The 27,237-nt window shown below is 41.3% G+C and overlaps 1 protein-coding gene across 4 annotated transcripts in view; it reads left to right on the top strand.

Annotated features, from left to right (window-relative positions):
* LOC134588991 (mucin-5AC-like) overlaps positions 1 to 20,391 on the top strand; it is a 56,106-nt gene extending 35,715 nt beyond the window's left edge. For all 4 annotated transcript variants that reach the window (XM_063444308.1, XM_063444307.1, XM_063444306.1 and 1 more), the window contains exons 2-4: positions 13,558 to 14,295; positions 15,378 to 15,545; positions 18,874 to 20,391. In XM_063444308.1, coding sequence (XP_063300378.1) covers positions 13,617 to 14,295; positions 15,378 to 15,545; positions 18,874 to 19,061 — 1,035 coding nt within the window. In that variant the 5' untranslated portion in view covers positions 13,558 to 13,616 and the 3' untranslated portion in view covers positions 19,062 to 20,391. The remainder of the gene's footprint in view (positions 1 to 13,557; positions 14,296 to 15,377; positions 15,546 to 18,873) is intronic.
* The last annotated feature ends 6,846 nt before the right edge of the window (positions 20,392 to 27,237 follow it).

Here is a 27,237-nt window from a genome sequence, read left to right as displayed (position 1 = left end):
AAGTGAGTGAGTAACTGTGGCTGTAACAGGTAGAGTTAAGGTCTCCAGGGGGCTCCCTCCAGGACAGTTGTCAAGTAGTAGGGAAAAGTAGTATGAGAAGTTAAAGTAATACAAAGCCTGCTATGGGGATTTAACAACAGAATGTGAGGGCTGTGTAACAGTAAAGCAAGTGTCCAACCATTGTTGATAGGTTAGGCAAGTAAAGGGTACACTACCAGGGTGAGAGACACTCCCAGTACCTCTGTCAACCCATGCCGTACAGGGGCCAAGCAAAGTCCTGCACCATGCAGACAAGCCCATTCACACTGAGGCAGACGCTGAATTCCAGCTTGGAGGTAGGGCAGACTTGGGTGTGCTATCATATGGGCCTCCATGATCCAGGAAGCCGTCTGTGGGCAATCACTGCCCCTTGAGAAATCCAGAGTCTCCGACTCTAGGGTGGGCTCCTGCTGGCATTGTCTTTCTAAGCGGGCCGGTGACAGGGATGTAACCACGACCTTCCATTCGAAGGCTTGGCTCCAAGGCGAGTATTCAGTCAGGGTCTCCAAAGCTATAGGGTGCAGATGAGCTTCCAGCCTCTCCCAAAAAGTGTTGAAGATCCTTTCCAGACAGAGCTCCACATCAGACTACTTGCTGCTGGGGCCTGGGGAGCACATGGCCTCCCCCATCTTGTGAGTTATGTTGCCACCTGACTCGAGCTCCAGCGACTGGGCCGCGTTCTCACCATATTGCGGGGGAGCCTCCTGAGGGTAGATCGGGATAATCACTGCCGGTCCAGAGGATTGTAGGCCGCAAGAGAAGTGCAGGTGAGTACCATATTGAAGGTTGCTTGTATGGTACCATTTTGAGCACCCTAGTGTCATCTCTCTTCAGGAGTCGATTTATCGCCGTTTTTCAGCAGAATTTCGAAGTTTTTGCCTCTTAGAGCAGGAGCTGCAGCAGCTAGCGTCTGCTTGGCTCAGTGGACAGGCCTGCCACCCCCCCCCCCCTTTCCTCTATTGTGCTTATTTGAGTGTGTGTTTATGGTAGTTTCTTGTGTATTTTGACTTTGGCTTGTTATTTGACTATTCAGACTACTGTATGCTTGACCCTTGACCTTTGGTTCGTTATTTGACTATTCTGACTTCTTTATACCTTAACCTTTGGCTTTCTGGGAAAGACATCCATCCAAATATAAACTCAAACATCTTGAGGTCAGGTTGGCCCCAGACCAACAGTTCCAGACAATTTCCCCAATGCTCATGATGAATGCATGCAATAGGGCTTACCCATACAGCGCTATGGAATTTGCTGGCGCTATATAATAATAATAAAATAATATAAAAGAGGCTAGTAAGGTATTTAGTAACAATGAGTCCCTTTTTCTGTGGGCTAAAAGGGAATGTTTACAATTAATTTTTCCTCACTAAAAGGGAATTTATATAATTAATTTGTCCTGAGACCTGAAAACTCACTCCCTAATTCATGTAAAGGACTGATCTTCAGTGTTGTCTATGTCATTATATAAAACTGCTAAAAAAAAATTAGCTCTACCCCTTTTATCTGGTGAGATACAAAGATCATACAGGTGATATTTTAAAAACTAGAATATTGTGCAAAAGTTAATTTATTTTAGTAATGCAACGTAAAAGGGGAAACTAATATATGAGAGACGCATTACATGCAAAGCAAGATAGTTCAAGCTGTGATTTGTAATAAGTGTGATGATTATGGCTTACAGCTCATGAAAACCCCAAATCCACAATCTCCGTAAATTAGAATATTACATGCAATCAATAAAACAAGGAGTGTACACAGGGCTCGAGTCCTGCAGGAACGCGTGGGAACGGCGTTCCTGCACTTTTTTCACAGGAGGAACGCCGTTCCCCCTGCAGGCACTCAGGGGGCGGCAAAAAATGCCGCCCCCAAATGCCCTGTGTTCCCCCTGTCATGGGGGGGGGGGGCACCTGATTGCCCCCCCCCCCCCGGCGGGCTGCTCTCTCCCTGTCACACGCGGCGAGGGAGCTGTGTCCTCTCTGCTCCCTCTCACCGTGCGCCGTTTTCTGATGCAGGGAGCCGGAATATGACGTCATATTCCGGCTCCCTGCATCAGAAGACAACCCACGCGGCGAGAGGGAGCAGAGAGGACACAGCTCCCTCGCCGCGTGTGACAGGGAGAGAGCAGCCCGCCGGGGGGGGGGGCAAATCAGGTGCCCCCCCATGACAGGGAGAGAGCAGCCCGCCTCACTGCAGCCCCACTGGACCCCAGGAACCCATTCATGCCAGCTTTCCTAAAAGGAAGGGAGGCTGGGTGGGTGGGCAATGTTAATTTTAATAATTTGTATATGTATGTCTGTTAGTGTATGTCTGTTAGTCTATGTATGTGTGTGTATGTCTGTTAGTGTATGTGTATGTCTGCTAGTGTATGTGTGTGTATGTCTGTTAGTGTGTGTGTATGTCTGTTAGTGTATGTGTGTATGTCTGTTAGTGTATGTGTATGTGTGAGTGTGTGTATGTCAGTCTATTTATATGTGTGTATGTCTGTTAGTTTATGTCTGTTAGTTTGTGTGTATGTCTGTTAGTTTATGTGTGTATGTCTGTTAGTGTATGTGTGTGTGCGTGTCTGTTAGTGTATGTATGTGTGTATGTCTGTTAGTCTATGTATGTGTGTGTATGTTTATGTCTGTTAGTGTATGTGTGTGTTTGTGTCAGTGTGTGTGTGTGTGTATGAGTGTATGTGCTTCTGTTACTGTATGTATGTTTGCGTGTATGTGCTTTTGTTAGTGTATGCACGTGTGTGTGCGTATGAGTGTATGTGCTTCTGTTACTGTATGCACATGTTTGCGTGTATGTGCTTCTGTTAGTGTATGTTTGTAAGTGTCTGTCAAATCAGTGAGAGTCTGTTTGTCACTTAGTGTGTGTGACTATTAGTGTGTCTGTCAGTGTGTTTGTGTGTGTCTCTCTGTCAATGAATGAGTGTGTGTCACTGAGTGTGTGTGTTACTGTCAGTGTGTATCTGCCAGTGTGGGTGTCTGTCAGAGAGTGTGCTTAGAGGGACACTATAGGCACCCAGACAACTTCAGCTCATTGAAGTGGTCTGGGTGCAGTGTCCCAGTCCCCTTAAACCTGCAAGTGTAATTATTGCGGTTTCTCAGAAACTGCAATAATTACCTTGAGGGGTAACTCCACCTCTAGTGGCTGTCTACCAGACAGCCACTAGAGGGACTTTCGGGTGGTTAGGTGACCAAAAGTCGCCTAACTGATGCTGGACGTCCTCACCCTGTGCATGAGGACATCCAGCATCTGCTAAATACCCATAGGATTTTAACCCCATCAGTGTCGAGTGAGGGAGGGGGGCACTATAGGGAATTATAGTGCCAGGAAAACAGCTTTGTTTTCCTGGCACTATAGTATTTCTTTAAAAGGAGCAGGAAAAGGTGGAGTCTAAAGAGGATGGGGTGGGTTCTTAATCAGGAAGCGGTGCGCCCTTGACAGGAAGGGGTGGTAAATTTAGATTAGGGGGTGCTCAGGTATAGTCATGCCTAGGGCAGCACAAAATTAAAATACACCACTGTGTGTGTGTCTGAGTATGTGTGTCTGTGAGTGTCTGAGTGCATGTGTGTGTCTGTGAGTGTATGTGTGTGCACGCGTTTATATATGCATACGAGTGGTTTTTTTTTTTGGGTGGGGGGGGAGTTCCCACACTTTTTTCCCCAGGACTTGACCCCTGAGTGTACATAGAACAATATCGGACCTCTGAAACGTATAAGCATGCATATGGACTCAGTACTTGGTTTGGGCCCCTTTTGCAGCAATTACTGCCTCAATGCTATTAGCCTGTGGCACTGCTGAGGTGTTATGGAAGACCAGGATGCTTCAATAGCAGCCTTCAGCTCTTCTGCATTGTTCGGTCTCATGTCTCTCATCTTTCTCTTGGCAATGCCCCATAGATTCTCTATGGGGCTCAGGTCAGGTGAGTTTGCTGGCCAATCAAGCACAGTAATCCCACGGTCATTGAACCAGGCTTTGGTGCTTTTGGCAGTGTGGGCAGGTGCCAAGTCCTGCTGGAAAAGCTCATCTGCGGAAGGAAAAATGAAGTGCTCCAAAATCTCCTGGTATACGGCTGGGTTGACCCTGGACTTAATGAAACACAGTGGACCAACACCAGCAGATGACTGGCTCCCCAAATCAACACAGACTGTGGAAACTTCACACTGGATTTCAAGCATCTTGCAGCGTGTGCCTCTCCATTCTTCCTCCAGACTCTGGGTCCTTGGTTTCCAAATGAGATGCAAAAGTTGCTCTCATTAGAAAAGAGGACTTTGGACCACTGAGCAACAGACCAGGTCTGTTTTTCTTTAGCCCAGGTAAAATGCTTCTGACGTTGTTTGTTGTTCAGGAGCGGTTTGACAAGAGGAATACGACATCTGAAGCACATCTCCAGCTTCAGTCCACTCCTTGTGAAAGTTCCCAACACATTAATGGCCTTTTCCAGACAATCCTCTACAGGCTGCGGTCATCCCTGCTACTTTTGCACCTTTTTCTTCCACACTTTTCCCTTCCACATAACTGTCTGTTAATGTGCTTTGATACAGCACTTTGGGAACATCCAACTTCCTTCGCAATTACCTTTTCAGGCTTTCTTTCCTTATGGAGGGTGTCAATAATGGTTTTCTGCACAACTGTCAGGTCAGCAGTCTTCCCCATGATTGTGATTCCTACTGAACCAGACTGAGAGACCATTTAAAGGCTCAGAAACCCTTTGCAGGTGGTATGGCTTACTTAGCTGATTAGATTGGGACACTGTGAGCCTAGAAGAGGTTTTACATAAATTACATAATTCACTAAAATATATTTCTTCTCCCCCTGCCCTATTATTGAGACACAATCCCAGAATGCATTAGAAGGAACACTGGATCACAGCTTGTGCCCCATCTTGTTTCACTGAAGTCTGTACTTGGTGCGACTCAGTGGTACTATCACTTCTCACTTTGTATCCATCCATGTTCCATATCTCATTAAAAAAAAAAATTATTTAACCTTCACACAGAGCCAATAAGTGCACAACAGACCACCTCTCTGGCAACACAAAGGCAGGACATATTTTCTTTCTGTTGCCAAGAACTTTGCACTGGAGTAGTGTGTATCAGACATGATTTTAAAAGGCTTCACTCACATGTTCAGTCATTATCATAATATTTTTGAAGAAATATTTAAAAAAAAATGCATTTGCTCAATGCTTTTTATATATTTAAAGAGACACTGTAGGCACCCAGACCACTTCAGCTAATTGAAGTAGTCTGGGTGCTGTGACCCTTTTGTACTTAGTGCTGCAATGTTAAACATTGCAGTTCCAGAGAACTGCCCCCAGACAGCCACTAACCTACAGCCACTGGGGGCGCTTCCGGAATCCAAACTGACTTTTGGTCCGTTATCTGATGCTGGACGTCCTCACGGACCTCCAGCGTCAGATTTTCCCCACAGGAAAGCCTTGAATAATGCGCATTAGGTCTCCCCCGCCGGTAGACATTGGCAGGGGAGGAGCGTGGGCAGAGCCCTGGATTCTGGTGTATCCAAAAGTAAGACACCAAGGAACAAACTAGAGACAGTGGACAAAGGAGCCCAAAATTGTTACTATCTCACAGCAAAGTTGGGAGATCTGGTATTAATACCTAGATTTGTGTGTCATTGATTGTCAATCCCTATATGTGTGCCAGATAATTTGTATCTTTGTGTGTGTTAGGCAATGTGTATGTGCATTTGTGCATGTGTCTGAGAGTTTCTGTGTGGGGGGAGGCAAGGCCCATGGTTTTATAAGGAGCATCAAGAATGTCAGTCCTGTATAAAAATATATACAGGAAAAAAAAAAAATATATATATATATATATATATATATACTGATTTCATGTTGTCAAAACCACCACTAGATGGTGATAGAAGACTGCAAATTGTGTGTCATAGAATGAGTAAAACATAGCTTGTTAGTTAGAACTTTCATAACGTTTCTTAATAGGCTTACTCCAAGCCCCATGACCACTTAAGTGATTAAAGGAGAGATTTATACTGCACTTACAGACATAAAACACTTTGCTGCTGGAAGTGTAACCCTATTAGCTGCAAACGTGAATTCTATGCATTAAAGGCATCTGTTGTCAACATGCATAGCTTGCTGTCTATGAACTACCAAACTACACCACCCTCTTTTGTGCTGCACCTCCTCAGTCAGCAATAAAGGGAAGTGATGGGATAGAAAACAGAATGGGCTGTAGGAGAACTTTACCTTCCCATTGGATAAGGTATATTGTTTCCTTTTCATTTCATTGGCAAATTTAGACACTTGGGGTGGAGAAGGAGTGACTGACATTGACGTGACACTCTTTCTCAAGCCTTGTTGTAAGACTGGTCATCCATTATCATGACATATCACTGACCTTGATTGGGGTCTAGCTCAGGAATAGCAGCACTCCTAACCTAGAGCTAATCCCTAAGCAACACAGCAAAGTTATAATTACAAAGAAATGATACCGCACCCAACGTAAAGAATAAAATGCAGATTTATTATAATTTTATAAAGTAGCTGGTTTACTGACTGCATAGTGCATAGTTCATTTCATCAGAGACCTTATTTAATTTAAAGTTAGATTTCATCCGTAATTGCATTTAATTCAGCATATCTGTCACCGGACTTTCTTCCGATATGAAAAAGATATATTTACATACGTAAGGGCAATATATGTGCACATTATTAAAAAATAAAAAAATATACAAAAAAGGGAAAAATGTGTAAAAATTAAAAAATGAGTAACAGTCAAAATTTAATTGTACATAATCCTCACAGGAATATGAATATGATCTCACCCATGCTTGGTAGTCTTCTCACTCCAGATGAAAAGCAATGGTGGAATTGGTTGTGGAATTCCAATGTGGATGGTACACAGCTCGGTTCCCGTTCGTCTTTTTGCTGTTTCAATAAACTTGAAAGAGAAAGTCCTGGGTTGCGTGCTCTGGATTTGAGGTCCCTTCAATGGCACTGGTTAAAGAAAGTGATGTATACACTATAGGACCAGCACCCACAAGGTCCTCTTATAAAAAGTGTTTAAGCTCATAATCCTCATTGAGTCCCTTGGGACATAGACAAAAAGGAAGGGTAATAGGCGCTCACTATAGTAACCAGGCAGCAGTACATAGAGTCTCAAGGGTGCTGATCCACTTAGTCTCTTTCCACAAGGTTATAGTTACTACCATGTCCTCTGTTTGGAAGGGACGCAAACTCTGGATTATTCTCTAAAATGTGAATTGTCAGGAATTCAAAGAGAATTTCAAATTTAAGGCTAAAATAGCTGAACTGGAAAAATTCTTCAAGGCAGCTATGCTTCCAATTTTGCTACGTAAATTTGAAATTCAATTTGAAATCCCAACAATTTTCACTTTAGTGAATAACTCTGATTATATAACGATTCGGATCGGTACCTCAGTCTCATGCGTAGTTCAGCAACATCTGTTACTACTACAATTACAATCAATGAGAAATTCATTTTGAATTAACTTTGAATTCCCAACAATTCTCATTGAAGTGAATAACTCTGATTATGTAGTCGTCAAATTATTAGTATTTAAATAGAGCAATCATTTTCCACAGTGCTGTACAATAAGTAAACGATTAAAGGGACAATATAGGCACCTACACCACTTCATCTCATTGTTTTAGAGAAACTGCAATGTTTACATTGCAGGGTTAAAACAACCTCTAGCAGCTGTCTTCCAGACAGCCACTAGAGACGTTTCCTTTTAATTCCCTTTGCATTCTCACTTTAGTAAATAACCCTGTTCGTCTCATGATAACCTTAGTTGCATATGTCGTTTCTAAAAGTGCATACAGCATCCTTTCTTAACAAGCCTTTTATGAAAAACACCTTGTACTCATTCTAGCAGCCGGGTAGGGATGAGGGTGTAAGAGTGTGTCTTACTGTATGTACTTACTGTATGTGGGTGGAAATCTAGTTCCTTACATCTACTAATAATTATTCCATAAATGATAACTTATTTCTTTATGTTTCTTTGTCATACTTTAAGTGGACACTCTAAGGACCAAAACAACTTTAGATTAAAGGAACACCACATACCTCTAAAGAACTTCATCTTGTTGAGGTGTTTTATGTGTGAAAAGTGTGGCCTCTTTTACAAGTACAGATTTCAATAGAAATTGGCACTTAAATAAATTAACCTTGTTACACCTCTGTGGCTGTCAATCAGACAACCAGTCCTGTTACTTCCTGTTGTAAGAGGCAGCAATTGTGCATAGCACCTGCCTTGTATAGACTTTTCATTAAGCTGCTTTGAGAAGTCTGTGATTGGACAGCCACAGAATGTCTGGGCGGGGTTAGTAGGGGAGGGCTCCTTTTCTGTTATAAATAGATTTCTCATTTCATTGGTTTTATCCCCATGTCTCATTTTCTGAGTAGAGAACCAACTGGTTTTAAGTACCTTATAACATATAAACTAGACTTTGCGAGGCTTTAGGTAAAACTCAAACATGAGGCCCCCCCACTAACACCATTAGTGAAAAAAATATAGGTGTTGTCTTGTGTGTGTGTGTAAGGAACTGTACATATATTGAAGGGCTACCTTGCAGCTTTGGATACAGAGATGTAATCTTTGTATTCATCTTCAGAGGCTTGCATTGTCGCTGCGTTGTGAGCACTTTGACTGTAGTTATGGCATAATTTTCAAAAAACAAATTTAATCTGCAATTATGCTAATCATTTATACACGATTACGGGGTATAGTTGTGTAGTATGCAGTTGTGGATACATAAGTGCCAGTGTGAAGGGGTTATTTGAAACAAAAATTAACATTTTGGTTGGGCTTTTAAATAATAATTTGCCAAATAATAGTTTGTTAATAAAAGTTACAGATAAGAAAACAATGTCATAGACATTTCCCCACATATGCTATTATCCTTTACATGTATACTATTATATATGTGTTTTCCCATGTATTGTATATGTATGTATGTATGCATATAATATATGTTGCTTGCAACCTTACCTTTGCATTGTCCATATCATACCACAATCACATTGCAGACAGACACACACACTAATACATGCACACATATAAACACTAAGACACAAATACATATACACACTGATACATGCACATGCATACACACACAAACACACTGATGCACAGATATTGACTAATACAGACAGTCGCAAAGTGTATTTATCTGGCTGTGTGTATTTCTGAGTGTGTCTGGCATTGTCTACTCGTGTATGTGTCTGACAGTATCCTTGTATGTGAATGTATGGGATCAGGAGGGGTTAAAGTGAGTGTGGCAGGGTTAAAGGGGTGATAGTATGTGTGGGAGTGTGGTGACTGTGTGTGGGAGTGTGGTGACAGTGTGTGGGGGGGAATGGTGACACGGTGTGTGGAGGGGGTGACAGTGTGTCGGGGGGGGGTGACAGTGTGTATGTGAGTGGAGGGGATGACAGGGTGTAAAATGGGATGACAGAGTGGATGAGAGTGACAGAGTGTGGAAGGGGTTGACAGATTGTGGAAGGGGGTAACAGAGTGTGAAAGGGGGTGACAGGTGGCAGAGTGAGGGAGGGATGGGTGGCAGAGTGAGGGGGTGACAGGGGGCTGAGGGAAGGGGTGACAGGAGGCTGAGGGAGGGGGTGACAGGTGGCAGTGGCAGGGAGGGAGGGTGTGATAGGGGACAGAGTGAGGGAAGGAGGGGGTGACATGGGATAGAGTGAGAGGGTGACAGGTGGCTGAGGGAGGGGGTGACAGTGTGTATGTGAGTGGAGGGGATGACAGGGTGTAAAATGGGATGACAGAGTGGATGAGAGTGACAGAGTGTGGAAGGGGTTGACAGATTGTGGAAGGGGGTAACAGAGTGTGAAAGGGGGTGACAGGTGGCAGAGTGAGGGAGGGATGGGTGGCAGAGTGAGGGGGTGACAGGGGGCTGAGGGAAGGGGTGACAGGAGGCTGAGGGAGGGGGTGACAGGTGGCAGTGGCAGGGAGGGAGGGTGTGATAGGGGACAGAGTGAGGGAAGGAGGGGGTGACATGGGATAGAGTGAGAGGGTGACAGGTGGCTGAGGGAGGGGGTGACAGGTGGCATTGTCAGGGAGGGGGAGGGTGACAGGGGGCAGAGTGAGGGAAGGAGGGGATGACAGGGGGCTGAGTGATGGGTGACAGGGGGCTGAGTGAGGGGGTGATGGGGACAGAGTGAGTGAGGGAAGGAAGGGGGGAACAGGTGGCAGAGTGTGGGAAGGGGGGGTGACAGGTGGCAGAGTGAAGGGGTGACAAGGGCCAGAGTGAGGGGGTGACAAGGGGCTGAGGGAAGTGGTGACGGGCAGTGTCAGGGAGGGAGGGGGTGACATAGGGCAGAGTGAGGGGGTGACAGGGGGCTGAGAGAGGGGGTGACAGGGGGCAGTGTCAGGAATGGAGCGGGTTACAGGGGGCTTAGTGAGGAGGTGACAGGGGGCTTAGTGAGGGGTGACAGGGGGCAGTGTCAGTGTCAGTGGCAGCAACACTCTGATTAGCTGGGGATCGCAAGACGCTTCAGTCTGCAGCTCACACCTGACACACTGAAGGCTGGCTCTCTGAGGGGCATCGCACCCGGCAGCATAAAGGGCAAGCCGCAGGGGCCCCTCCTGATGTCGGGTCCTCGGTCATGGACCGAGTACCTGACATGTAAGTCTGCCCTAAGGTGATAAAGGCGGGCGCGAGGCCCCAGCCAGCACGAGGCCTTAGGTGGGCGCTTAAATTGCCTAATTAGAGAGCCGTGTCTGGTGACAGGTGTCACACTAGTGGGGGTCTCCTTGCTTTCCAAACATGTATTGCTGAACAAACAGCTACCTCCATCGCAGTTTTGTAGGAGAGTGGGAGCTAGAGCAGGGTACCTGCTTTACCGCGGTACACTGGCAGAAAATTATGATTTTACCACCCCACACAAACCACTCTAACTTGTGTTGAAGATGCTGTTCAGTTCCAGGCACAATCCTCCACATACTTTGCTCCCATCCAATTTCATCTCAATGTTGGACAGCAATCTGCAGGCACATAAAACACATAACAGGGACCAAAATACTTTTCACCCCTAAATTGTACTACTGCATACCTTCCAGGTGTCACTATTTAGGAAGGCAGTTCCTATTTTGAGCCCAAATTTTTCTTTCCCTATTTTTATCCTAATGTCTCGCTTTTTTAGGAGCTCTATCTTTTTGGTATGTCTGAGTGTATAGCAGAGCTTCACAGCAATAATACTCACAGTAATGTGTCTTTCAACTACACCTGTAGTGGAGCACTGCAAAAACTGCAAAAACTGCATCAAAATTTAACTTGATGTGTAGTTCACAACGAAAAAAATAAAAACACAACAAAATATAGTGCAGATAGTAATTGCGTTCATAAAACATACATATGGGAGAAGTCAGACCACTCACATGTATCAGAGCATAAATCAATTGGTTTAGTAATCAGCGTGTTTGTGATTTTACGGTAGCATCTCATCGTTCTCCCGAACTTATTGGATACTCTCGGTAGAAAGAAAGAGAGAACTGGAACCAATGTGTAGTACTTTAAAATCCCTTTTTTGTTTAAAATCAAGGAGGTTTATTGCTCACCTTATTCAGAGCCTTAATGTCCTGCCTCTGAGGATGGTAGGTGTTGTGCCAATATAAATAAATAATACACTAATCTGTAACAAGTCCTTAACTGGCCAAAATGTTTCACTAATCCTTGAGCTTCCTCAGTCAGCTGTAGTTTATTTCCAGTTGTGCCTTTTGAAACCCTTCATGGATCCTCCTTTTAGGTGACATGGTTAATTGGTCCTCCAATCATGTACATGTCTTTAATAAAAAAATATAATTAAATACATATTATAAATCAGTCTGTTTGAATTGAAGGCTTTGAAAGGCTTCCGGCAAGAGAACTGCATCTTTTGCAAGATGTTCTAAATATACCCCAAACAAAGTTATGATTAAATGCATGCATGTTTTATGTTGAAGCTATAATTACTAAACTGTAATATTATTTTCATTTGTGCAGTAAATTGTCCCTTTAATGAAGATTGCAGTATGTTTGGTTTGGTGTATAGATTATGTTCCTGCAGGTTTATCACTCAGCTATCTGCCATTTAGTTGTTACATTACTTTGCTTATGCAGCCCTAGCCACAACTTCCCTGTCTGAGATTCACACCGTCTCTGTAATCACTTCCTGCAAAGAGACATCCGTCTCCGTAATCACTTCCTGCAAAGAGACATCTAATGTTTAAACTTTCTTTATTGCACATTCTCTTTAATATAGAATTGTCTCATGTGCTGTAGCCTGCAGGAGCTTTCTGTGATTAAAGAACTTCTAAAGTATATACCCTGTGCTGTAATATGTGATTTAAAATGAAACCATTTTTTCCATAGAGGCTGTATGGGTCTCAGTCAGGGGAGGTTTGGCTAGAGTTGCATAAATAGAAACACAAGTGTTTTAACTCATAAATGGCATCTGACATAAATGTTGTTTTGCTCATATGCTATGCTATAAGCATGAAAACAACTTAATGAAGCAGTTTTGGTGTATAGATCATGCCTCTGCAGTCTTACTTCTCAATTCTGAGCCTGAAATTAGCTTCTCCTCAAGTAAGGAAACTCAACTGAACTTTTGGAAAAGTTGGAGTTAATACACATTATTTAGATTATATTTAATTATAACAATAGATCACAATAAATACCCTATAGCTACACACACACACACACACACAAAATCCCCTGTATGCAAACACACACATTACATTCTCTAAACGCACACTCTCTAAAGCCCCTACACACACACTACATCTCCTATATACACATAGACTACAGCCCCTATGCACAAACTCACTACATACGCCATACTCACTATGCCCCCTATACACACACTGTTTCACTCTCTGTAGCCACTAGCCAAACATTTTACACCACAAACTAAACATGCCTAAAACCGCCCAATTTGCACAAAACACCACATCACAATCAGCTCACTCTACACACACACAAGCAATACCACAAGCAGACTCCAGGCACATGCACCATAAACTTCTTTTGCCCTTTGTCCTCTAGTATCCCACTTATGGAGACACATGAGACAGGTCACAAGAAAACACAGCACAAGCATAAATTTGCATGCGTTGCGCAGAACAAGCACAAGGCTTTGTTCTCATGCAAGATTTTTTTCCTAGTCCGGCCCTGCCCCCTAGCCCTAAGTTCCCCTGCTGCTACCCTAATCACAAACCCCCTTTAATCTAAAAGGCTACCCTAAAATTACCTTGGTAATGTCCTTTTCAGGGAAATATTACCTTGTGGTGGTTGAATGACAGTGTAGTTCTATTAATGGCAATAATTTAAATGTATAGGGCTTAAATATTTGTATTATTTATTAGAGTTCAATATCTATAATTGCGTTGATTTTCATTCAGTAGCTGTAGGACAGTAGGATAAGATGTGTTATATGAATTAGGTGCCCCTAGACATTTTCACATACGTTTTCATAATAATACTCTGCTTCTTCTTTTTTTTTTTTTTATATTGCTCTCTTTCAGGAGATTTAGCTTAACAAAAATAGCTGAACATAACTAACCACCAAGTAAAGAACTCTACAATGACTTCGAAACTGTCAAGACTTTGCTACATATCATTTTTTGCCATTGCCACATTATGGTCATTCATTGCTGCATTTGACATTACATCAACAACATTTACAGTGTCATCAACAGCACCATCAACTGCGCCCTTGACAGCGCGAGCAACTGTGCCATCAACAGCACCATCAACAGCGCCATCCACAGCACTATCAACCTCTCCATCACCAGCTCGATCAACTGTATCATCAACTTTAACTAACAAAACAGCATTTACTCAGTCTGTGAGTCTAAAGAGCACAGAATATACCTCTACAAGCACCAATGCTACCAAACTAGAAATTACCACTGTTGCCCCTCTTCAAGACTCAATAACCACAACTAACACAAGTGCCAGTCATCAAAACACCACAACACTTAACACTCCCGTGATGTCACTTGCTACTACAAGCTTGCCCAAAACAGAAGTTCAAACATCTGTAAATGAATCTTTGGGCACCACAAATTTTAAGACAAAAGAACCAATAACTTCAGTCACAACACAATCTTCAGTCACAACATCAGTCGCTGGTTACACCTCAACTGCTGGTAAAGAAAAGGGAACCGCGATGTCAACCATAACCCAAGAATTTTCTACTCTCAAAAATGTTACAGTACTTACATCCCCCAATGGACCATCTGCAACCAACTTATCAGTAGGTAAGTTTTAACACATTAAGTTGTGATGTGTACTGTGCTTTTGTATGGTAAATTGCCTTGTTTTTAGGTTGGTCAAAGAAACTGGAACCAGTTTTGCACAAACTCAACAATGTAGCAAGGGGTGCAATAAAATGCAGCATGTCATCAACAACGAACTCTTAGAAGGGAAAGGTTTTTCAGTCCTGCTGAGCCATGCAAAGAGAACCTAATTACTAAATTCTAAGTCTTTTTTTTATGAGTTTCAGAAGAATGACTGCTATATTACTGCTAGCCATGTGCATGGGGAAAATTTTCGTTTCGGTTCGGCTCGGCATTCCGAAATTCGTGACTTCGGTTCAGTTCGGCACTTCGACACTTCGGGACTTCGGCACTTCGGAATTTCGGAACTTCGGCATTTGGGACTTCAGGACTTCTCTTTCAGAGGCTTAGTAGATAACTCCCTAATTCCCACGGTATTAGGGAGTTCTCTACCAAAATTCTGAAAGACCTAAATTGGTCTTTCAGACAAATTTACTAATACTAAGTAAAAATTACTTAGTATTAGTAAATTTTGCCCCTACTCACTATATCGCAAGTAGGGGCATGTCTATTAAACAGTGAGCAGCCTGTGGATTATATGAAGATGGATTTTTTTTTTGCGCTCGTTTTTTTTTCTTTTCCAATTGCGACGGTCATCATTAGATTTTAGAAAAAAGAAGACATCAAATGGTAAGTTTTATTTTTGTTTACAGGTTCTTAGCTAATTTTAGGGTGAGGAGGGTAGGTAGGGGTTAATTTTTTTTTGGGAGGCTGGTGACTAGGGGTTTGTCTCCCCCTAGTTCGCATTCGGACCGAAACGAATTGCACATGTCTAATTACTGCATCCGCCATCTTATCTTCTGATAACTCACAATAGAATCACAAAGTTAATAAAGCTAACATACATGTAAACTCCACTCTTTCAAACTGTTCATGTTCATATATATTTATACTTTTTATGGATATTTGGATTACCAAAATATATAATACTAACTAATATGTATTTTTAAAGTGCCTGTATTTTTTTTTCTCCTCATTTCACTGTTTTTTATATTTTGTTGTAGGTCCTGAACTCTCCAGTCTAAAGCATTCTGAGGCCATTTTGACATCAGTCTTCAGTACAATGCTAGTTATTGTTATCTTGACAATACTTATCTTAGCCATTAAAAAATACAGGAGAAGGAGATTACAGTACTCTCATCACCCCCTACGTGAACAGATATATGAATCAGGTACAGATCAATTCCATTAATCTCAAATAATCTCAAAGAACCACTGGAACCTTCTTATAGCTACAGTGCCATTCTACCACTGCAACCTTCTTAAAGCTACAGGAAATGTGATATAATTATTATTTGAATATACTTGGTTTGTACCTGTAACAGGTGACAGACTAGCTGTTGATATCCTTTTTATTTTATAAAAAATATATTTTGTTATTTAGGTTGGCCAATTTGGAGTATCATTTTTGTTATTGTATAATCCGTAAACTTTAATGCTGTACTCAGTCCAAATCCATGTTTGATCCCTCATATTTTCTAAATTATTTTCCTTCTTGATATTGCATACTGTATATGCCTGTACCGTCAGATTTCTCTGCACAATACACAGATATGATTGGATTATGTATCATTAGGAGCTGTATGGCTTCTAGACATGCATAATGGAAGACTAAAATTTGTGGCTGAATCCCCTGGTGTTGACTATTGGTCCTCTCTGACATGAATGGTAGACCCATTTCTTTAAAATAGATTCCAAGTCCCTATTTCAATATAATAAGTTGGTGTCTTTTTCCCTGATCACACGTTAAACCCTGGAGGTACTTTGGAAAGTGCATTTTAAACCAGTCTGTATATGTAGTGTAAATAGTATTCCTTTAATTTATTCTACTCAAACATAACTATAGATTTCATAAAGTAGATCTATATGAATCTCATGCTATACAAATCTTATTGGAGTGATTCGGCTAGGAAAAATGAGAAGGGCACAACATAGTGCTTAACTGTGAATGCATAAAAACAAATATTTGGTTCAATTGGCCAAGTTCAAGCCTTCAGAATGTATTTTAAAGGGATTCTCCAGCACCAGGAAAACATATCAATTTTCCTGGCACTGCAGGTTCCTGCAGTGCCCCTCTTCCTCCCACCACCCATCCCATGTTGCTGAAGGGGTTTAAACCCCTTCAGTGACTTATCTGAATCCAGCACCGATGTCCTTCGGCGCTGGGTCAGGCTCCGGTTCAAGCCTTCAGAATGTATTTTAAAGGGATTCTCCATTACCAGGAAAACATATCAATTTTCCTGGCACTGCAGGTTCCTGCAGTGCCCCTCTCCCTCTCCCTCCCACTACCCATCCCATGTTGCTGAAGGGGTTTAAACCCCTTCAGTGACTTACCTGAATCCAGCACCGATTTCCTTCGGCGCTGGGTCAGGCTACGCCCACGCTCCTCCCCCGGCAATGTCAGCCAGCGCAGGGAGACCTAATGCGCATGCGCGGCAATGGCCACGCACGCACATTAGACCTCCCCATAGGAAAGCATTATCCAATGCTTTCCTATGGTGATTCCTGCAACGTTGGAGGTCTACATGCATAGCGTGAGGACGTCCAGCGTCATTTAAAACACTTTACGGGTTTTAAGAACCCGAGGTCCGTCTAGTGGCTGTCTCATAGACAGCCACTAGAGGAGGACTTAACCCTGCAAGGTAATTATTGCAGTTTATAAAACCTGCAAGAATTACACTTGCAGGGTTAAGGGTGATGGGAGTTTGCACCCAGACCACTCCAATGGGCAGAGGTGGTCTGGGTGCCTGGAGGGTCCCTTTAAGATATGACTCAATGTCTCTAGATGCTGTACAGCCTCAGTTATAAAGGACCATGGATGCTGAAAGAGAAAAAGTGCAAAAATTCTAGTGCAAATTCAAAGTAAAGTGCAAGATAATTTTTTTCACTCACATATATGTTGAAAACAGCAGAAATGGCCGTAAAAGCTAAAACTGATACCAGTCCAAAGCGTTTCATCCCTAAAGGAACTGCTTTAGTGATGCTAACTGCCTGTGTGCAAATCAACAATCCAAAAAACAATGAAGTACAATAAGTACATTTTCACTGCCTAAGGGAAGTCTAACAACTATGGAGAGACACGTGCCAGTATTCGAGGAAGGAACAGAAAGAAAAAAAAGGGGGTAACCTGAGCGTATATGGGGGCAATAAGGGAAGTCTAATTTCAATTACAATTTGTTTAATTTTTGCACTTATTTTTTTTCTTTGAGATATCTAAAGGCTGTGGTTGTTATATATATCTGAATCTCATTCTCTCTTATGCATTATTATCTGTAAAGCAGGTCCTTGGGGAAAATAACGTAAGGCACCTCTAAGAGATAGAGAGAACTGTGCATTATGGAAACATAATGCCATTGGGTTCTTGAGACATCACAATCAAGAATGTAACCGATGGTTGAGTTGTTTATAAATGTCTCCAGATTACATAATTTTCCCATAATACACACTTTGCCATTATGTATCTTTATATATGATATGATATTCATTGGTTAGAGTTAGTATTGGCATAAGTGTTTAGGCTGTATAGGGGTTCATTATTAATGTTATGGTACTGCATGCATTAATATTTTGTGGTAGTAGTAGTGTGTTACAGTAGTGTAGGAGTTAAGGGGAAGCCGTTACTGTAAGGGTAGCATTGGCACATATAATATACCGTTGTGGAATGTACAGTCCCAATCCCATTAAAGGACCACTATAGGCACCCAGACCACTTCAGCTTAATGAAGTTGTCTGGGTGCCAGGTCCAGCTAGGATTAACCCTTTTTTTTATAAACATAGCAGTTTCAGAGAAACTGCTATGTTTACAAATGGGTTAATCCAGCCTCTAGTGGCTGTCTCATTGACAGCCGCTAGAGGGCTTCCGCGCTTCTCACTGTGATTTCAGCCGGTGACGGAAGAAGAGGGAGGAGAGGAGGAGGAGAGCTCCCCGTCCGGCGCTGGAGAAAGAGGTAAGTTTAATCCATTCCTTCCCCCAGAGCTCGGCGGGAGGGGGACCCTGAGGGTGGGGGCACCCTCAGGGCACTATAGTGCCAGGAAAACGAGTATGTTTTCCTGGCAATATAGTGGTCCTTTAAGAAACACTATTCCAAACGTACAAACATGTATTGTTAACGCTATAATGTCCCACTCACTGTTTAGGGCTCCACTCACTCCTCTCCCTGAGAATTAAATAAAAAGGTAAGTTTTACTTACCTTTCTATTCTCACACCGGTCTCCTTGCCTCCTTGGCTGAGGTCAAGTTTAGTGATTCTGGTGACTATAAAATGCATACATCTGTATTATTATCTCTGTATGTAGTATAGTTATAATTAATCTCTGCATGAGCCATTTTATCATTTGTCAAAACAGTCAGCCAGTAAAAAGGAGATAAGTACTCAAAAGTTAAAACATGCATCTTGGAAGAAAACGTGCCTTTGAATTTAGCAAGTGTTGGATCGTGTATAGCTCTGCTGAATTTTCCTTAATCATTTTCTAATTCCTTAATTTGCCCTTTCCTTACAGTTGACAGCTATTCTACCCCTGATGATACACTTGTGATTTCTGGAGGACTATATGAGGCACCCCGAATTTACAATCCCAACATGACAGTTTTAGAAGAAGAAGAAGAAAGTCAACATGAATATGTGTCATTTAGTTCAAGACCTGGACAGTTTAGACTCGAGTTCTTGCCAACAGGAAATGCATCATAAAAGCTATTAAATATGAAGTTTTGCTATCAAGAGATTCACCAGTAATCAAAGCCAAAACTTTCAATATTTAATTATTCACTAAACCACGAATTGCTGGGAACTGATCAGGGGATTCATAACTTCATACTAAAAACATAAATTCTTGCTTGGCAATTTTTGGATAATGTATTCATTTTCCTCACTGAAAAAAATACATATTTTACAGTTTAGTGAAAAACACATTTTACTGAATAATGCCTAATGCCAACCTCATGCTTACATCTTATATATAGATAGTTTAAGTAAAAAAAATTGGATAGAAGGCACATATCAGCTCAAAGGTCGTGTTTTCACTCAACATCCTTTAAACTTTTAATAGATCTATCACCTTCATATATTCAAATGAATTAATTCAATTATCTTCTAAGGTATAGGTTTTTTGCACATTGGTTCAATTCTGGTGGACTGACAGACAACCATTTTTTAGAGTGCCTTGTTGATCTAGAAAATATGTTAAAATATGCATTTAAAATAAAAAATAAAATAACTTTTACTAAATAGCTCTTCCTCCACCTCTAGGATACATAACAAGTCACAAGTTCCCCAAGTCACATTTATCATCCCGACTTCTAATTCTTGGTTTAGAGGCAAAAGAGACCTTAAAGAAATAATCTGTTTTTTTAAATAAACCGTTAGTTTTAAGATGGAGTTAGATTGAGTACGTATTTATTACAATGGGTATTAGACTCGGGAGCTCAGTGTAGTGTTTCCCCCAGAGGTGGCAAATAACATCCCCAGACATGACTTCAATTTACGGATAAAGAATGCTAAAATGAATGTATTAATTTTTACCAGTGACTGCAGTTTTAGTTATTTTTCGGTGATGCACTAATTTTCTAAATTTGGATCATATTTGTGCCTTACAGCCATTTCAAGAGTTTGTTAACTAATAGTAATTTAAATCTGAAAGTGCCTAAAATATTATACTTAAAGGAAAACTCCAAGGACCACAAGCACTACAGCGCACTGTATTGGTTATAATGCCAGCAGTTCCCTGGTGTCAAACCATTTTAAATTGTAGTCAAACCATTTGGATTGGTTTGACTTCTTACTGTGGTTCCAAGGCCTGCTCCACTTCTCCTTGCAGGTTGAAGTGAGAGCAGAACTTTTTTTAAGAGCTTTTTTAGCTCTCGTGAGCTAAGCTCTGCAGTGCAGGGCTGGGTCATTGGCTGCGAGATTCAGCTGTAGCTGTAGTTGAGGTGCTTGAATTATGTATTTTTTTTTTTTTAAACAATGTAACGGGATCTACTCATTCCCAGTAGTACTACTGCCTCTAATACTTTCACTGTGATTATAACCCCTTAAGGACACATGACGTGTGTGACACGTCATGATTCCATTTTATTCCAGAAGTTTGGTCCTTAAGGGGTTAATATCATTGCAAATATTTGTTAAGGCAATGTCTAATCTGTGTTGCTTTGCATTACTCTAACTCAGACAATTGTTCTTTGAATGGATTTTATTGTATAATACATACTTTATGTTTTCTATTTAAACTTTATTAGTTTTTTTTATACATTATTCTAAAAGAAGCTTTCATTGACGTATTAGTTGTCTAAAAAATAAGTTGGATGTAAATCAGCATGCAAACTCATTGCGTCTTATACTGTATATTTTTCATACTATGTTTTTTGGTACATTTAGGTCTGATTTTATGTGAATATGAAAGTACAGAAATCACATTACTCTAATTAGTTAACTTTAACGCCAGCATTTACTTCTCATGCTTTTCCCTGCTAACCCAGCACATATTCTAATCACTTCCAGGTATCACGTTTCTATACTTGACAATGTGTTGTAAATATAAAGTATAAAACGTTAGTTGCTAAACATATTATGCACAATATATCAATAGCTCTAAGTGCTCTTTAAATGGGATTATTTCCCCTTACTATCCTCAATAAAATGCCCAGCAAGCATTGCCTTATACATAGTGGACAGCTACCTATAACCATCATTACAGAAACATTTAAGAGCTCAGTGTGTATAAGAACTAATATGGTTAAGGAGGGTGTAAATGTTATAGAGTACCTATGGTTATGGTATATTTAGAACTTATGGGTTAGAGTACTCTGCAATGCTGCATTCGTTCTACGCAGTTTTCATGTCACATGTATTCAACTGCTGCCTAGAAAATTGAAAAAATAGACAATGGGAGAAGCTTACCAAAGTGTCACCAACAGTTTTCTTTCTACCTCTCAGTGCATTTTTGGCATGATTTTTTATATCCGTTGGATTTTTTTAATTTGTTGATCTTTTTGGGCCCGTCATTTTCGAATATGCACCATGTTTTCGCCAACACAATGGATTTATTAATATTTCCACCACCTTTTCCAACAAAAATAGTTGCAGAAATCATAAGGGGTTTTGAAATACCACTTGCTGTTCCTCTCGTATTTACGTGTCCTGTTGTATACTATGGATTTGCCCTGTAGGTGCCAATGCTCACCCACAGTCACACATTGATTCCTTGTCCCTCCCCACCTTGAGTACAAAATAATAAGTGTAAATAATAGTGTGAATAATAAGTGTAAAAAGAACACTATACCAAATTATTGAAGACAATATTTAATAATCAATATTAGAGCATATAATAGAAAGCTAGGAATCTTTAACAGCCTATAAAAATTGATTGGTAGTCAATTCATTGGTATATTTGCTGGAAATATAAACGGAGCATAAATATATAGATATATATTATGGTGTCTCCAAATAGATGCCAGTGAAACAAAAAACAGCAATCTAAGGAGACACTTTGTATCAAGTCGGGCTTGTGTAACGAAATGTATGTAATAAAGTAGTCAAATACAATTGTAATTGTTGCAATGATCCTTGAAGGAGACTGCTAGAATCAATAATGAAAGGCTCTAGCAGAGTGAGCTCAGCTCGAGCAGAGAAAAGCTCAACCTAATTTGCACTGATACCAGCAAAAAAAACGAAATCATTAAAGGACCACTATAGGCACCCAGACCACTTCAGCTTAAAGAAGTGGTCTGGGTGCCAGGTCCAGCTAGGTTTAACCCTTTTTTCTACAAACATAGCAGTTTCAGAGAAACTGCTATGTTTATAATAGGGTTAATCCAGCCTCTGGATTCACTTTTGAGAAAGCTTCGGCGAAACGCGTCAAGTGAGGAAGAATTTTGGACTTTTATACAGGACTGGTTTTATAGTGTATTATTCACTTTTTATTTATTGTATTAAAGTATATATAATTTTTAAACCATCCAGTCATTTTTTTTGTCCTCCTTCCTATTTAATACTGCTTTGCTGCTATACCTGGGTCCACTATATCCCGAGGTGGGGATTATTCCACCTGAAATTCTCCAAACTAGAGCAGGTCGTTGCTCTAGTATATGTAAGTAGGATCATCTACTCTTACTACAATATTTTATATTTACGTACTAGACCATGTGGCGTATTTTACTCTTGTTTTTCATATAACGAATACTTACACCTATAAACTCACCAACGATCTGGAACCTCAAGAAATCCATAGACGGGGATTATTCCGTCCAAGCTCTTAACACCGAGCTGATATAGCTCCTCAAAGTGTGAGTGTGAATATAACACCTTTGTTCTTGTGGAATTATATCGTTCATACATACTGTACCATTATTTGTATCTTTGTTTCTCCTTTTTTTTAAGTTACTCCGCTGGCCAGTATTTCTACTAAATGTATGTACAATTTCTGATCTTTAGCGCTGTTCACCTTTCTATTTTATCTGTCCATTTATCACAAGGTAGAGGGAACACCTTGTTGGTGAACTGCTGCTCACCCTTGAGAAGAGAGCGCTTATTACCCTTTTGCATTTAATCCAGCCTCTAGTGTCTGTCTCATTGACAGCCGCTAGAGGCGCTTCCGCACTTCTCACAGTGAGAAGACGCCAGCGTCCATAGGAAAGCATTGTGAATGCTTTCCTATGGACTGGCTGAGTGTGCGCGCGGCTCCCGCCGCCTATGCGCTTGAAGCATAGGCGTGCGCACGGGGTGTGCCAGGTGTGCCTGGGCACACCCTAATCAAGCCTCAAAATTGAGGCTCCGCCACCTCCGTGCTGCACTGCAAACTTTTTTCCTCCCATCCGATCCCTCACTATGCGAGCGGTATCGCCGCATAGTAAAGGATGGACTTGCTCCTCCTCCAGACCTCCCCAGTAGCGTATGCGGCACGTCACGTGACGTCACGCGGAGGCGGAGTCACAGAAACGCTAGGGTGAGGTGAGGCCCGGCCGGGTCATAGCGCAGCAGCGTCTTCTCCAAGAACGGTACATACAGTTTATTTCTCCTCCCTTCCTGAATCCTGCAGCATGCCTTATTTTGGCATTTACAGTTTCAAATGTTTATTGTAATGAGAAATAAATGAAAGACTACAATAAACATTTGAAACTGTAAATGCCATAATAAGCCTATAAATCGTCTGGTCATTACATCGATATAATGTTCATTGTATCATTGTCAAAAAGAAAAAAAAATGTTGTGTAAATTAATAAAAATTCTAATAATGCCTTTGTACAATATTTAAGTAGCCTTATATATTTTATGAATATAATGTATTTGGGGGGAAGGGTCATAACTGTGAACTGGCAGCATCCAACATTAGATGAGGGGATTATGTGGGTGCCTACCCTGACTGAAAGAGACACTATGCACCATAACCCCTGTTGTGTGCTACAGTGGTTATGGTGCTATAAGTCCCTGGATGCAGTTCACTGGTAATATGAAAAACTGCTTATGAGAATTTTCACCATGGTCCCTTGGTCTAAGCTGATCTAATAAAGCAGCAGATGATTCATCTTATAAGAACCTTTCATCAAAAGAAACATTATTGCACACAGGACATTTTACATTTCTAACCAGGAACAGAGATAATTCATTTTTTTGTTTATTTTTAAACTGCTACAAAGATTTTGATTGCTGACTGAGATATTAAGGAAAGGATTTAATTTCACCTAAATATTGCAATGGATACATTTTTAGCATATCTTTAAAGGAACACTATAGTGTCAGGAACCCAAACAGGTATTCCTGACGCTATAGGGTTAAACTAACTATTTAGGTTACCAGCCCTCTCTGATTGCGTATGTGTGTGTGTATATATATATATATTACCGACGTGTTTACTCGACACCCAGCACTTCATCAGTCAGATAGAAAATATAAAGCTAACGAATACAGAAATCATTTTAGCTACTATGGACGTGAAGAGTCTTTATACCATAATACCGAAGAAGGAAGGTATGGAAGCCATCAGCGAAATCTTACAAAAAGACGAAGCATACCAAGGTCCTCCGATTCCATATCTAATGGAATGGCTTGATATTGCTCTAACTTGCAACTACTTTAAATTTGAGGAACACTTCTATCTGCAGACCTCCGGCACTGCCATGGGGGCGGCCATGGCACCAGCCTATGCCAATGGATTTATGTATTGGTTCGAAAACACGCATATTCTCCCTAAATACCAACACCAGATAATTAAATACTTGAGATATGTGGACGATATCTTCATAATCTGGAAGGGGACCACCACCACACTTGAGGAGATGGTGGAAAATATCAACAGTTTACCAATACCAGTAACGTTGACACTGAGTTGGCATAATACCAACATTGAATTTCTAGATGTGTCTATTTTCAAGGAAGAGAGTCGGCTGGGGTTCACCCTATACAGGAAGGTGACCGACCGTAATACTCTATTATCAGCTACCAGCTTCCATCCTCAACATATCAAGGACTCCTTACCTATATCACAGTTTCTAAGGGTGCTAAGATTTAACAGTAACTTAAGTAAATGCAAAGAGCAACTACAGGAAGTCCGCGACCGCTTCCTAGCAAGGGGATTTCATCCCAGGACACTAGACATCGCACAAGATAAAGCTCGGAGTAAATTTGAACAAGTTAAAACTACTAAGTCCAATACAAAGGATAAACTTTTCCTTCCTCTGACATACAACACGGCAACTCTGTCACTTAAAAAATCCATATATAAAAACTGGAATATATTCCAAGCGGATCCAAACCTCCCTAAAAAATTTAAGCAGAGTCCTATGATCAGCTACAGACGGGGCCGGAATCTGAGGGACCTATTGGTTCGGAATGACCCTCGGCACTGCTATGCTAAACCACCTCGTATCCAAAAAAAAGGTTGCTTTAAATGTAGCGGATGTGTTACCTGCAGCCATATGCTTACAGGATCAACATTCGCTCATCCCCACAGTGGCAAAAGAATGGCAATTAAACACTACATTACGTGTATGACCACACATGTCATATACATGATCACGTGCCCCTGTGGACTCTCGTACGTCGGCAAAACCGATATGACTTTGAGAGACCGGATTAGGGGACACCGGTCTGGAATAATGACTGCGTTCAGAGATCAACGGACTGAAAAACCCGTTGCGAAACATTTCTTGGCCAACAACCATCATTTACCTTTATTAAGGTTCATTGCAATTGACCATGTCCCGGTACAACCGAGAGGAGGTGACAGATCCAAGTTACTCCTACAACGTGAGGCCTACTGGATCCATCATCTCAACACAGTAACCCCGAATGGACTTAATGAACATCTTGTATTATCCATGTTTCTTTAAAAATAGGATTTCTATAGTTATATATTTAAGTACGTTTATATAACGCATCATCTAGTATGTCAAAAATCCATTGTTGCAGCCCCATAGCACATTGCTTATTATACTTGATAAATAAGCTGTAATTCCTTCTCTCTATAGGATAGAACTATTGACTAGTTTAGAAAGAAAATACCCCACACAATCTATTCTGCTATAAGCATATTAAGTAGTATAATTCGATCTTTATCGGTTATACATATGAGTAGATTGAAATGTGAATTGGCAAAAGAGCCCCTAATGTAAGGGGCGGATTTAGACCGTCACAGAATAGATCTAGAGGGGGATAGAACTAAATATTCCTTTATATATATGGCAAGACTAATGTCTATCTAGATATCATGCCTCCAACTCAATGCCTTCAGCTTGGTACAATAATTAGGACCAATCCATACTCCTCGTGTGGGATATGGATTAGAATGTTCATATATCTTGCATTGGTAGATACTATAATACGACTTAGCAACTTAGCTTTGATATATGATCCAGCCCTATCCCTAACCTCATGTATGAGTATAGGTACACCGTCCGCACACTGTAAGTTTTGCACTTTGATTCTTTTTTTCCACTTATTCACGGCACCCAACTTTCACACATCCTAGATACACACATGTGGACCTATATGATATGGGCTTAATGACTTTATGTATACAAGCTGGCAGGCTGATGGAGCCTCTGTGTTTCCAATTTGCCCTTTTCGGGCATTTGTTTTTATTTCTCGGACGTAGTTACCTAGTGACTACGCTATCTACGTAACATATAATATGTTTTCACTCCTTTCACGTAGTTACCTAGTAACTACGCTATTCACGCAATATGCAATACGTCACACGCACGCTATCACGTGGTGGTCTCCACTTCCGGGATTTCAGTCCACAGGCTGTCCGATCATCCTAATGGTAAGCTTAACACGTTTATGTATAAATTGTCAGTAATTTTCAATTTGCACTGTGATCTTGATAAAGACCCAGCAGGGTCGAAACGTTGATTTTCTGTACCACAGCGTTGTATTCTTTTTGAATGCAATAAATATTTTTGCACGATTTTCAAGACCTAGTGTGCTCCCTTTACTACCTATTCATATATATAACGCGGGATTGCACCTGGGCCCATAATACTTGGAGAACTAAAAGTACGGAGGAGTGCCTGGCTTTGGTATTTTTTATATATATATATATATATATATATATATATATATATATATATATATATATATGCGGCGGTGTTGGTGCTTTAGGGTGCACACCCTAATGCAATAGGGTGCGCACGCCTATGGCATTCAGCCGAGGAGGAGGAGAGGAGAAGGAGAGCCCCCCACCCGGCGCTGGAGAAAGAGGTAAGTTTAACCCCTTCGACCCCCTAGAGCCCGGCGGGAGGGGGACCCTGAGGGTGGAGGCACCCTCAGACAGGGGCGGACTGAGAACCCTCAGGGCCCCCGGGCAAAATAAATCAAGGGCCCCCTTACAGGCCCCACCCATACTCCGCAGCAAGCGCCACCCATGTCCCGC

This window comes from Pelobates fuscus, chromosome 1 (assembly GCF_036172605.1).
Source record: "Pelobates fuscus isolate aPelFus1 chromosome 1, aPelFus1.pri, whole genome shotgun sequence".
Lineage (NCBI taxonomy): Eukaryota > Metazoa > Chordata > Amphibia > Anura > Pelobatidae > Pelobates > Pelobates fuscus.
This window is presented reverse-complemented; position numbering and strand designations above follow the sequence as displayed.